The sequence below is a fragment of the Hordeum vulgare genome, chromosome 5H (genome assembly GCF_904849725.1).
Source record: "Hordeum vulgare subsp. vulgare chromosome 5H, MorexV3_pseudomolecules_assembly, whole genome shotgun sequence".
Taxonomy (NCBI): domain Eukaryota; kingdom Viridiplantae; phylum Streptophyta; class Magnoliopsida; order Poales; family Poaceae; genus Hordeum; species Hordeum vulgare.
In genome coordinates this window covers 215,602,228-215,615,701 of record NC_058522.1, presented here as the reverse complement: position 1 = coordinate 215,615,701, position 13,474 = coordinate 215,602,228, and the positions used below count along the sequence as shown (strand labels likewise).

The 13,474-nt window shown below is 43.3% G+C and overlaps 1 protein-coding gene and 1 long non-coding RNA gene across 2 annotated transcripts; one reads left to right on the top strand and one right to left on the bottom strand.

Moving 5' to 3' along the window:
- Positions 1-616: 616 nt before the first annotated feature.
- On the top strand, positions 617-11,599 carry LOC123452376 (3'(2'),5'-bisphosphate nucleotidase-like). The gene is made up of 8 exons (XM_045129026.1): positions 617-956; positions 1,524-1,599; positions 1,892-1,965; positions 2,047-2,249; positions 10,470-10,680; positions 10,796-10,894; positions 10,970-11,123; positions 11,217-11,599. Exons 1-8 carry the CDS (start codon positions 678-680, stop codon positions 11,387-11,389), a joined length of 1,269 nt encoding a protein of 422 aa, XP_044984961.1. The 5' UTR covers positions 617-677; the 3' UTR covers positions 11,390-11,599.
- LOC123452377 lies at positions 11,488-12,444 on the bottom strand. The gene is made up of 2 exons (XR_006632591.1): positions 12,127-12,444; positions 11,488-12,044 (listed from the first exon to the last, which is right to left on the bottom strand). It is a non-coding gene; the product is annotated as an uncharacterized LOC123452377 (long non-coding RNA).
- Between the last annotated feature and the right edge of the window lie 1,030 nt (positions 12,445-13,474).

Genomic DNA, 13,474 nt, shown 5'->3' with positions numbered 1-13,474 from the left:
AAAGAGTTCATCAATTTTGAAAAAAGTTCATCGATTTTATTTAAAAAAGTTCATTGAATTTGATAAGAGTTCATCGATTTTAAAAAAAGTTCATAGAATTTTTTTTAAAAATTCATTGAATTTGAAAAGAGTTCATCGATTCCAAAAAAGTTAATAGAATTTTTAAAAACAGCTCATCGAAATTTGAAAAAAGTTCATTGATTTTTTAAAAAGTCCATCAATTTTGAAAACAAATCATCAAATTTGAAAATAGTTCATTGAATTTGAAAAAGTTTCATTAAACTGAAAAAACTTCACGAATTTGAAAACAATTTCCACAAATTTAAGAAACAAAAAACAGAATAAAACCCGCCGAAACCTGACTAACGAACCGGAAAAACCCGATTTGGGAAGCTTCTAGAACCTTCCCAAAACCGGGCTGACAAAACTGGGTATATACAGTGATAAAAACGTAAAAGGAATATAGTGTTCACATCAGCTTGACATTTTTGGAGTTTCAGAGAAAAAAAGCAAACAGCAAACTGGGCCTGCCCAAGTGCGACAGGAGGTGTCCGCAGCAGGCGTCCATTAACAAAATGCACTATAACCGATGCGTGCAGCGTCCAATAGGATTTGCTCGTCTGTCACCCTAAATAGTAATAGGGTTTCCCCAGTCACAAGTCACAGACACACAGCGCATGGCTTCGCGCGTGGGCCTCCTCCTCGTCCCGTACTCCCTAGTCCGAAACCCATCTCGTGCTCGCCTCCCTTATCCCCTGCCTTCCCACCACCTTGACCGCCCCACTTACCGCCGATTCGGCTCCTCCGCGCCGCTGCGCTGCCCCCTCGTGTGGCCCCGCCAAGCGCCGTCCCTCTTTGCCGCCCGCGCCATGTCAGGGTCCCCCGGTAAACCCCCGTACGCCGCCGAGCTTGCAGCCGCCAAGAAGGCCGTCGCCCTTGCCGCCCGCCTATGCCAGGTGCCCCTTTTCCTATCTGGCTATCTCACATTCGCTCCTTGCCGTCTTGAGGGGGCGCCGCTCGGCGGAAACCGTGTTCGCGGGTGTGTGTGTGTGTGGGGGGGGGGGGGGGGGGGCATTGATGGGTAGCATGCACGTATTGTATATTAACTCTTACAACACGAGCAGCATAATCTGTATGAGGGTGCATCAACTCTTACAATATAGTACTCGTAAAAACCACTCCCTCCGTACCTAAATATAAGTCTTTTAAGATATTTCACTAGGTGTCTACATACGAAGCAAAATGAATGAATCTATACTCTAAAGTATGTCTATATACATATATACATCCGTATGTAGTCCATTAGTGAAAACTCTAGAAAGACTTATATTTAGGAACGGAGGGAGTAGTAGATTCGAAGTCTGTTAGTGTCGGTAGTGTTGATTAACATAATCACCTTTCCTTTCTATCTGGAGCTAGAGATCTTTGAGTTTGTTGATAGAATTGCTTGTTTCGCTCTTCAGATTCTTGATGCATTCCTGCAGTCGAATTTATTGCTTTTGCTCCGTGTCTTCCTTCTTCAGACTGTACAACAGGAAATTGTGCAATCAGATATTCAATCCAAGGCGGATAAAAGTCCTGTGACAGTAGCTGACTATGGTACATGCTCGCTTTGTAACTGTTTACCTCTAAGTGCTTGTGTTGGCTGTTTGATGCTTAATAGTTAGTGCCCCTACTTGACCATAATTCAAATTACTCCAGAAGTCCTCTATTATTTCTTGCTTTAACTTACATGGAGACGATAAGATTCCTTGATGAGGATTTCTTGAGATAATAACATTTCTTAAAGAACATTCAGAATTATATGCTCGTCATCAGTTAAGACTAATACATGAAACTTGTTCTTCCTCTCAACTTCCTCATTTGTTAATTTTCTTTTTGTCCCATGTAGGATCTCAAGTATTGGTAAGTCTTGCGTTAAATATGGAAGCAACTTCTGGTTCATTTTCTATGGTGGCCGAGGAGGTAATTCACCTGTGTTGCTATTAAATTATTCTGTGTTTAATAGTACATACGTATTTTACGGTTAAGTGGGTGTACGTGCAGGACTCTGAAGACCTGAGAAAGGATAGCGCTGAAGAAATTCTGGAACATATTACTGATCTTGTAAATGAAACCCTCGCTGAGGATGGTTCATACAACATTACTTTATCTAAGGAAGGTATCCTCTCTGCAATCGATACTGGGAAGTCCGAGGGAGGTCCATCTGGACGACATTGGGTTCTTGATCCAATTGATGGTACTAAAGGGTGAGCTATGGTAACTGCAACTTGCAGGTTTCACAATCTGTTAATGCAATAAATGTCTTTTTTTCCACCATATACTACACCACCTACTCTACTGGTTTCTACATGTGCCTTCTTTCTCACCAAAACCAGTGTTGCTGCTTTGCTGTCCGTGGTTTTAATCACTAGTTATTCAAGGTAGCAGGCACCACTGCTGGAAGAATCTACTACTGGCCTAATCCTAATTACTGAAAAGTAGATGAAAGTAAACAAAAGTAAACGACAATATTCTTCTCTACTTTTTTGAGAGGGGTTGGCCCCTTTATATAACAGACAAGACCTGGCCAACAAGCGGGAAATCTATTCAAACTCTAATAGAATCTCTAAACTTACTGGACTCTTTCCTAACAAAGATACATAATCAATTAGGACTCTAATTAAGGAATAAGACTCCATGTTTGATGGGCTGGTCCACATAACATCTCTCCCTTCCTTGAAAAACAGCTTGTCCACAAGCTGTAGGTTTTCACTTGCCTCCCAGAGGACCTTGGGTGCTACCAGACGTGGAGCTATCTTGGTCGTAGTCATCGGCCTCGATGAAGAAGAGCTGCACACACTGGTGACCTGAACATAATCTCGTCACAGTTGAAGCAAAGGCCTTGGCGACGACGTTCTGCTAACTCAGCTGGAGTGAGGTGCCGAACCTGTCGTGCTGGGGTTGGCCCTGGAGTGGTTGACGGCATAACATGTGCTAGTTGTTATAGTATATGTGGATTGCACTAGCCCTTTTCATCAATTCGGACTTTTGGTTGCGCTGGCTAATTCATGAAGCTTAACATGGTATCGGAGCTAAGATCTTGAGTTCAAATCCTGGCTTTCGCAATTTATTTAAAAAATTACTGGTAGCCCCCTTTTGTGTCCATGTAGAGACCTCTTGAGTCATACGTGAGTTTTGCGTGCCGTTGCTCTCTTCCGGTTGCACGTGGGGTGTTACAGTATATGTGGATTGCACTAGCCCTTTCCATCAGTTCGGACTTTTGGTTGCGTTGGCTAGTTCACGAAGCTTAACAATAGTGTCGCTGGCAGGGAAGGTATTGTAGCTGCGTTGACCGCAGGAAGATCGTAGGGGCACAAGAGCACCGTCGGACCAGAAGGCTGGTGTGGTGTCGTTGTTGGAGGGACATGCCGTTTCTTATAGGCCTTGGCGAAGGAGATGGCGGGTGGAGGTTAGATGGCTGCTGAAGCTCGATGTCAACACAAAGACCATCGAGCAGCCCTGCTGTGTACACAAACCGTTGTTGGGACGGTGTCATTGTTGCGGCAGATGAGTGCTAGAAACCTGCTGCTGTAGTCGGCAACCGAGTAAGTGAATGGCACACGTGCTAACTCGCCCAAAGAATTGACGTGGAGTGACGCCCAAACTGAACATGGCAAGCTTCCTTGAATTGCTCCCATGTGAGCATGCCGAAATCGTACTTGAGCTGTAAGTACCAGAACTGAGCATCATTGGTAAGGTGGTACGCTGCAGTCCAGACCTTGTCAGCTTTGGCTGTGTGCTGTCCACGGAAAAACTGCTCGCAACTACGGAACCAACCAAGAGGATCGACAAAACCATCATACATAGGGAAGTCGAGCTTGTGGAAGCGAGGCACGCCTGAATCGTTCTGAGCCAAGGTGATTGTTAGGTAGGGGCGGAAGAGAGCTGATAGGTGGGGTGGAGCCATAGATGGGTTGTGTAGGGGGCGTGGCCAGAGCGGCGTATGAAATCGGTTGGCAGGTGGAGACATGAAGGCGATAGAGGCCGCGGTGAAAATCTGCTGCTGGTAGGGTTGCTGCTGGTAGGTGGGTGGCAACATTGGGGTGGGATTTGGGCTGTAGGTTGAGGGTGCCAAGTGGCCTAGATTGATATTAGGGGGTGGATGTGGCGAATAAGGAGATTGTTGGAGGTGGTAAAAGGGTGCTGGCGGATAATGGTGGTTGGCAGCAAAAGTGAGTGGGTGGTGTTGGTGGGCAATCTGCCCGACTGGTGGAGGTCCGGTGGCCGCGATGATTCCCCTGCTGGAGAAGGGGACACCAGAGGTGCTGTTGGCGAGGGGGAGCACCAGGGGCGAGTCATCACTGGGGAGCAGTGGCGGAGACGGGGGGCCTGACCCCCCTAATGTCACTTGTTTAAACCTAGCACTAATGTGAACAATGTGTTTTTTACTGTTTAAAATGATGTATTTTGATGGAATGGCCCTTCCTAACAAGACTCTGCTCATCCCATTTCCCGGCTCCGCCACAACTGGGGAGGAGGAATGTAACGCCCAAGATGCGATCCTATCCTTATTTTGGCGCGAGGTCCTCGACAGGGATAGAAAGGCCTCGACAGGGATAGAAGCGCATCTCATTGTTTCACAAGAATGGATATCGTTACAAGTACATCTACAGAAATGATGAGTATATGGAATTGGCTTACATTCGTCACAAACTACAACATGTACATCTCGATACAACAATACATCCAAATCATTATGTATTATGTAGAAGAGCAGGGTCCGACTACGAACGAAATCAAACTATAAAAGAACGACGTCAATCCTTGCTATCCCAGGCTGCCGGCCTGGAACCCATCCTAAATCGATGAAGAAGAAGAAGAAAACTCCAAATAGAATAATCATCGTGCTCACGTCGAAGTATCGCTTTACCTGTACCTGCAACTGTTGTTGTAGTAATTACTCAACAATCTCATTTCCAAAGGTATCAAGACTAGCAAAGCTTAATGGGTGGTTTGGCTGCAACAAGCACCAAGCATTTATTTGAGTGGCTAACTTACGAGTACAAGAATAAGAGGGGGGGGGGGTGATCTACGCATAAACAGACGTGAACTAATGATGACCAAATGAATAATCCTGAACACCTACTTAGGAGTCAAACATAACCCCACCGTGTCCTCTCTCAGATTCGGAGCTCATGAGAAGAGACAGTCACGGTTACACACACAGTTGACAAGTTTTAGTTAAGTTTACTTCAGGTTTGCTATGACCGGGTGTTAAACAAAGTTTCCAAGTTGCCACATAACCGTGGGCATGACTTTCCGAAAGATTGAATCCTGTAGGGATGCTCCAACTAGTCCATCACAAACTACCACAAGCTGCGTTGAAAACCTCGACCACGAAAACCCGTGATCTCCTCGGCTTCCTGATCGAAAACCTCAACCTCGAGATAGCTCAAAGTATCCTCGAAATCCCTCGCACAAAACGTTTGAGAAAGGTAAAACAAATCCAGGAAGGCCGCCTGGCGTGTCGAAGAACTCGATAGGAGCCGCGTATCTCGTTCTCATGACACGACCGGATTGTCCAAACTTCCGGTAGGCCAATCACAGAGTTATCCCTGACGACCACTGATGGTTGACAGGTTGGACCAACACTCCCGAGGAGCACTGGCCCGGAGTTGATTAATTATCCATGGGTTAATTATTCCCTATGCGGTTCATTAGTTACTAGGCAAATGTAATACCAAAGTTGGGCCTTGCCGGAAGAGTTTTATCCCAAAACGAAAATCAAGGGCCATAACAACCCCAAGCATGTTAGGAGCGCTCAATATGGAACATAACACCGGTACACAAGTAACTAGGGCGGCAAAGATGAAACAAAACACCGTGCTAGAAGGCCAAGCCTTTTAGCTTTTACCAAGTATGTATGTGCATTAAGTTAAATAGCAACAATATTGTGATATATCATGGAACCCATGTTTTCACATGGAAGCAACTGCACATGCACCTAGCAACACTATAAGGAGGGCTGAGTAAGCGGTAACATAGCCAAATAAAGGTTTGCTGGGATGTGAAGGGGTTCGAGGCTTTTCATGGCAATGTTGGGAGGTTTGACATTAATTGGTGGTAATTAACGAGACATATCGATAGAAGCGAGACAACTAGCGAAGCAATGGTAGTAGTGGTATCTAGGAAAATGATCATCTTACCTATGATCCCGCTTGGAAGAAGAACGAATCCGTGAAGTGGACGAACCGACGTAGTCGGACAAATCCTCACACTCCGACACGCTTGCGGAACTCTATCGGGAAGAAGCAATCCGGAAACAAACAATCAACACACGATAACACCACAACATATTCATGATGCGCAAACAAATATGATGCATGTCCATTTAAATATGTAAGACATGACAATCACGACAATCAAATACTACACATTAAGTGAAGCTCAAATGCATATTGACAAAACTCCACATTTGAATTACTTAGTCAACTCCTGTTTAGGTACACGACAATGTTAACTGTTGTTAAACATGGCAAGAGATGAAGCATAACTAAACTACATTATCTATGCATTTTAAATGAGGTCGGAAACAACATATAGCATTTCCGAAATGACCCCATATGTTAATTTAAAAATTGGTCCACATGTGAACTTATCATATTTTGTATTTATTAAACAGCAAAATAAAGTGGACCATTTAATTCTATACGTCATTCTAGTTGATTTACATATATATATATATATATATATAATCATTTAAAACGGGGCTACGGTTTAAAAGATATGACCAACACAAGATAATATGTCATGAATGCAAGATGCATGCAAATGACAGCCACAATCATGTTAAAATATAGATGAACAAGATATTAGGGAACTACATGAAATTCTAGGCCGGGAGAACGAATAGCAATTCCGGAAAGCCCCCATATGCAATTAAGATTTCGGTACTGTTCTGCCTATAACATAATTTTAGAGTTGTTAAATAGCAAAATAAATGCTACCATGTTATTCAAACATTTTATTTTTCTGGTCAAGTTATATATGTGGATCATTTTAATCGGAGCTACGGTTAATTAGTTATGAAATAAATCATTTAAACATGACACTTATGTAAATTAAATTAAAACAACAAGTTGAGCATTTTAAACATGCTTAAAAGTTGGATATTATCAATCTACACAACATTTTGGACATTGTACAGATATAAAGTTTTTAGATGCGATGCACGGTTAATTTACTATTAGCATTTTTATAATATGGCAATATTCTATAATTAGGAAATGCCCTGTTTAATGGATAAATAAATTCGCAACAGAAATAAAAAAACAAAATGGGCCGAATCTGGCTAGCCCAACAGGGCTAGCGGGTGAGCGATGCGTCATAACTCACGCTCAGGGCAAGGAATAACAGAGGGGTTGCTCACATTGGGCTTGGGCCGAGAGGGGAGCTGCTGGGCCTTGCGCGGGCCGGGGTGCGGCCTGGCCCACCTCGGCGAGGCAGCGGCTCGGGCGAGTCGCTCTACCCCTCCTCCTGTCGACACACGAACATGAGACCGGGGCGGCGGCGGTCAACGGCTCCGGCGGGGGCTCCCTGCGGCCAAGAGAGGCCGACGAGCGGCAGGACGGGCGGGGGGCTCCAGATCCGACGCACAGGGGGCGGAGGTGCGGGATCCGGTGGCGGGTTGAGGTCCAGAGGGGCAAGGTTATCTCGGTCGACGGCGGGGCGGCAAGTGGCAGCAGCGAGGAGGCGCGCTTCGGCCGGGTCGAGCGCAACGGTGAGGCACAGAGGCGAGCGGCGACGGTCGGTGGTGGCACGAGACGGGGGCGGCGAGGTCGCCGCTGGGCGGAGCGAGAGACACTCCCGGCGGCGCTCGGGGTGATCAGGGTGGCGGCCGCGAGCTGGTGCGACCCGGCTTGGGCCCGGGGCGGGCCTGCGGAGGAGGGATGCGGCACGGGGAGGACATGGCACCCCAGGGTTGGTCGGAGGGGCGGCTGGCGGCGGCTTGGCTGGCCGGCGTTGAATCCGAGGAGGGGGGCGGCTGGCTGCGTGGGAAGGGGGTTGGGACTGTTTTTTAGCTAGAGTTGTCTAAAATGGACTAGAGGGGTCTATATATAGCAATGAGGCTAGGGTTTGAGGGTTTTTGCTCCGATTTCGACCATGCGATCGCAATCGGACGGCTCCGGTTGCGGGGATTGGCTAGGTGAGCTGTGGTGGACTGTGGAGAGGGCGGTTGAGATGAGTGGGAGGTTTGCGGCCCGACAACAGATTTTTTACACACCGAAAAAGACCGACAATTAAACCGGCTATAGTGCCGCTATAGGTTTATCCCCACCTCCGATCGCGATGAATTTTTGCACGCGGTCTACCTACATGATAATAAGACCGCACGCTAACTTTCAACCCAATCCGAGAAAGTTTTATACATACTTTTAGAAACACTATTTTTATGATGTCGCGAGCACGTGCGTGTGTGATTGGCCCGAAACGGTCAACGACAAAAGCGAAGAGAACCGACAACTAACAGCGGATGAAAGTTTTGAAAAAATGACGACAACTGGGTGTCGATGCACATGATGCGATGATGAATGCGACAACCAAATAAATCACACGGCGATAACAAAATAAAAGGGGAATGTTCTAGAGCGTCGGTTCCGGGCTGTTACAAGGAGGGCCTGGCCAGCGGAGGTGGTGTCATGGGCGGCTGCTACAGGTGTGGAATCTGGAGGTGGGGGCAGGGCAAGCAGCCGTTGCTCGAACGTCGTCAAGCGCGGCACCAGCCCTGTGAGGAGCACTTGGTTCTCCGCTCGTTGGACTGCACAAGCCTCCAATTGCTTCTTGATGGTCTTCATCTGCTCCACAGCCTTGATCTCGATTTCTTTGCGTGCCATCGTAGATGGATCTGATACCAAATTGGAAGAATGTACTACTGACCTAACCCTAATTACTGAAAAGTAGATGAAAGTAAACGACAATATTCTTCTGTGCTTTATTGAGAGGGGTCGGCCCCTTTATATAACAGACACGACTTGGCCAACAAGCCAGAAATCTATTCAAACTCTAATACAATCTCTAAACTGACTGGACTCTTTCCTAACAAAGATGTTTAATCAACTAGGACTAATTAAGGGATAAGACTCCATGTTTGATGGGTTGGTCCATACAACAACTGCCTTCTTTCAAACAACTTGAGTTCCTGAACCATGACTAAGTTCTTCGTACGGAAATGAATTCTTCTACCAATTATCTTATTTAATAATCTATCTGTGTTTCTTAGATCTGGTCTATGCCTCGCTTAAGTAGATTGGTACATCCCATATGGCATGGACAAACATGCGATAATGTGCCATTTTTGTGTAACTGGTTTAATGAAGCATGCTACTATATGGATATGTTAAGAAAAATATCAAATCTCTCTTGGCATTTGTGCTAGTATTACACTGATGTACATTTCCCCCTTCATATATTAAGTAGAAAAGGTCAATAAGGTTTATTGTTTTATCTATTACATTGTCTTTTCAATAAAAAAACCATAATCACATAAAGCAGAATAATTTCATGAAGTTAAATTTAGTCATGCAAGCAATATTAGAACAAAGGGAAAAGCAAATGTAGATTCAAGGGTTAATTCTTGAGGTTAGGGTTTAGGTACTTGTGCATTTTGAGAAAATCTTGAAATAAATCATGGATATGCATCCTGTCAAAACTTTTTTACGTGCGAAAATTCATGCAAATATATGATTGAAAGAAGTGTTGCAATTATACTATTAGAAAATAAGTTACTTTCTTTTTCTTTTTCCCAGGGTATGCTTGTTAAGAATGTTTTGTGTTTTTGTAGGTCCTCATATTATAACATGATGCACATCTATGATTTGTTTTCGAAAGTTTAAGCTGCAGACTAAATCAAGCACATTGATAATTTAGTTGAGTTGTCAGTCACTCTCACATCTATTACTTAGCCTCGATGGGCTTTATATAGGTACATCAGAGTACAGAGAGATGAGAGACTACAACTGCACTCCTGCCATGCAGGACGTGCGAGCGCACGAAGGGCGGTGCTGACGTGCATGCATGCTCGAACAAATTTGAGTCTACGATTGAAGGGTTGCCCTTGATCTGCCATGGCACGAACAATTTGGTGAAATTGAGATTACCATCTGACGCCTATCAGAGCCATGTTAGAGATGGAATGATAATCTTATACAATGACTAGCAGTAGAAGTGCTAATATTACCTTGGAAATTTTGTGAACCAGTTCTTAGCAAACTATATTCGGTTCTCTTTTCTGAGATAGCATGCAAGTGCTACAACTGATCAGCTAGCTTGTTGGATTGAATATCCTTTCTTTCAATCAAGAAAGTCCAGTCATTTGATGACGGTTTTTTCTTGCTGAAAAACAGATATGAAGTGCAGCACCTTTTGTTACTATCTTTGCCTATAATACATTTTGACCATCTTTGTTTTGTTTTAATAACTTGATTCAGTTTCTTGAGAGGAGGCCAATATGCAATCGCACTGGCACTGCTTGATGAGGGCAAAGTTGTTTTGGGCGTGTTGGGATGTCCAAATCTTCCTTTGACATTAATAAGCAACCTTGATGGTAGCTCATCAGGAGATCAAACCGGGGCCCTCTTTTCGGCTACAATTGGTTGTGGTGCTGAAGTAGAGTCATTAGAGGGCTCTCCGCCACAAAAGGTTATTACCACTTTCTAGCTCTTTTATTTTGATTTTAAATAGTTTAGCCTATTTCTACTTACATGAGATATTTTATTTTTATTATTGACTCGCTTCTGGCTAACTTACATTATAGATTAGTGTTTGTACCATCGACAATCCAGTGAATGCCTCGTTCTTTGAATCTTATGAAGGAGCACACACGATGCATGATTTAACTGGCTCGATAGCGGAGGTTTGATCTTGACTAGTCTTTGCTTAGGCAATATCCGTTTCAGTAGAAACTAATTACGTGTTTGAGTGCTACCAGAAACTTGGTGTCCAAGCTCCTCCAGTCAGAATAGATAGCCAAGCAAAATATGGTGCTCTGGCCCGTGGCGATGGTGCCATTTACTTGCGTTTTCCACACAAGGGTTATAAGGAAAAGATATGGGATCATGCAGCTGGTGCAATTGTCGTCACAGGTAATACGTCTCTCTCTCTCTCTCTTGAAACAAGGAACTCGGCTGAACGATATATATTTATTTCCTTACTTTCACTTTTATGGTATTCCCCAGAATCTGGAGGTGTAGTAACAGATGCCTCAGGAAACGATCTTGATTTCTCGAAAGGGCGATTTCTTGATGTTGACACAGGCATCATTGCCACAAATAAGCAGTTGATGCCATCACTCCTGAAGTCTGTCCAGGAGGCCATCAAGGAGAAAAGCCAGGCCCCTTCCCCATTGTAGAAGTTATTTTGGCTTGAACCTTCCCTGTTTTAGTTGGATTGATCAAAATGATGATCGCAATGCCACACCTTATTCACACTGTTTATGTGTAACCGACCTTTTTGTTTGGACAAATGCAATCCTTGTTGTGCCGCATTTGTACATCTAAGGAGTTGTGGCAGCCATGTCATGAAAGAAACTAAATAAAAGAGACCTTTGCCTGCAGTTAAATATCTTAGCATGGCTTTGTTCAACATAAATGTCGGCAACAACTATTCTTTGTGTAAGCAACAGCCAATCTCTTGTATTATTTCTTTCAGAATTTTTTTGGATGAGCAGTTTATTCCTCCTTTTCTAGTTACATACAATTCAAGCTATAATCAATATTAACTCTCATGGTACTAGCTAAATGCATTATTCATGGGTACTTACAGACTCCAACAACATTGCAGAGCTAAGGCTACTAAACAGGCACATCAGCCGGATACTCTGCAGGGCGCCTTTTGATGGTATCCAGCAGCGACCGCCCTTGCTGGCGAAGATTGGAAGGGATTTGATCATAAACATCTGTGAAGAGCTCCGCAAGCCCGTGTTTTGGCATCCTCTCGGCCACCTGAATCGCAAGCCCGTGTTTTGGCATCCTCTCGGCCACCTGAATCGCAAGCCCGTGCAGGAGCTGCACAGAAATGAGCGAACAGTTTGAGATGGTTATCTATATGAAAATAAATAAATGCATTACAGAGATCCAGATCATACACCTCTTGCCTCACATTGTTCCTGAGTTGAGACTCTTCAGAATCGCACAACCATCCATTCCCCTGAACCCATTTTCTCTACCTGGAGACGGGATCCCTTGCTGTTCGCCAATGGTCCATCTCATCAGCCGGCCTGTAGTTGAATCGTCGGATGTCGAGTGATGGCCGACTCGGTAGGTCATCGCCTGAAAGCTCCCTACTCGGTAAAGTACTCTCAGCAATTGGTATATTCTGAAAATTCGGAGCAATTGGTAAAGCTCCTAGATCTGAACTTATCATATTTTATATTTATTAGACAACAAAATAAAGTGGATCATGTAATTTTACACGTCATTCTAGTCGATTTATACACACACATATATATATATAGTAATACTATTCATCATCCAGGATACACAATAAGTTATTCTTCACCCTAGGTAATCTTACGATTGTTTTATAAATATATATATAAATATATATAGGTAAAATGTTTGGGGCACCTAGGAGCCTGGGCACCTAGGCTCGTTATGACAAGTTATATTCAACAAAACAATGACTTTTCATATTTTATTTGCATGTACTAGTGTATTAAATTGTTAATAATTGCTTTCAGAAACGAGAATGGTATGAACATTCATACTTAGATACGTACATATATACATGTACCCGTTATATACACATAGACCGTAATACCAGTTAGTGGATATTATACCTAACGAAAATATATACGTATCCTTAAGTGTATGGCGTGTCTGCATGTATGTATATATCCAAATATATTCTTTATATGTATCACTTTTCTTACTTTTAAGTATGTCTCGTTCAAGTCATACCCGTAAATGATAGTAGACATACCCAAAAGGATATACCCGACGAATATAATTGAAATGAGACATACTCGGAAATTATATATCCAAAATCAATATAATCACGTGTGATATGTCCAAAAATCATTATACTCACATGTGATGTATTGGTCGAAAATATACCGAAGGTAGGTATATACCAAAGAAATTAGTAGGTGCATATATATAATATGCATGTGTATTGCACACGCATATCCCATAAAAATACTAACGTTTTATGTATATACTTTATCGGAGTTTCCATTCTTCGTACAATGAAATAAATTAAAAAGAAATTACTTTCCAGTATACTCGCATGTGATATACCTAAGAAATTAGTACGTGCGTAAATACAATATGCATGAGTATGGCACACACATACCCCATAAAAATAATTACGTTGTATGTATATACTTGATCGAAGTTTTCATTCTTCATACAATGAAATAAATTAAAAAGAAACTGCATTAATTAGTTTCCTATTCAACCCATGATATATGGAAGATGCTAAATATACTCACACC

Excerpts from the sequence above, each read along its gene's own strand:
- LOC123452376 (XM_045129026.1), top strand. The coding sequence starts at position 678 with ATGGCTTCGCGCGTGGGCCTCCTCCTCGTCCCGTACTCCCTAGTCCGA. Across the intron at positions 10,681-10,795 it reads AGGGCTCTCCGCCACAAAAG|ATTAGTGTTTGTACCATCGA; the intron begins GTTATTACCACT and ends CTTACATTATAG. Across the intron at positions 10,895-10,969 it reads TAACTGGCTCGATAGCGGAG|AAACTTGGTGTCCAAGCTCC; the intron begins GTTTGATCTTGA and ends GAGTGCTACCAG.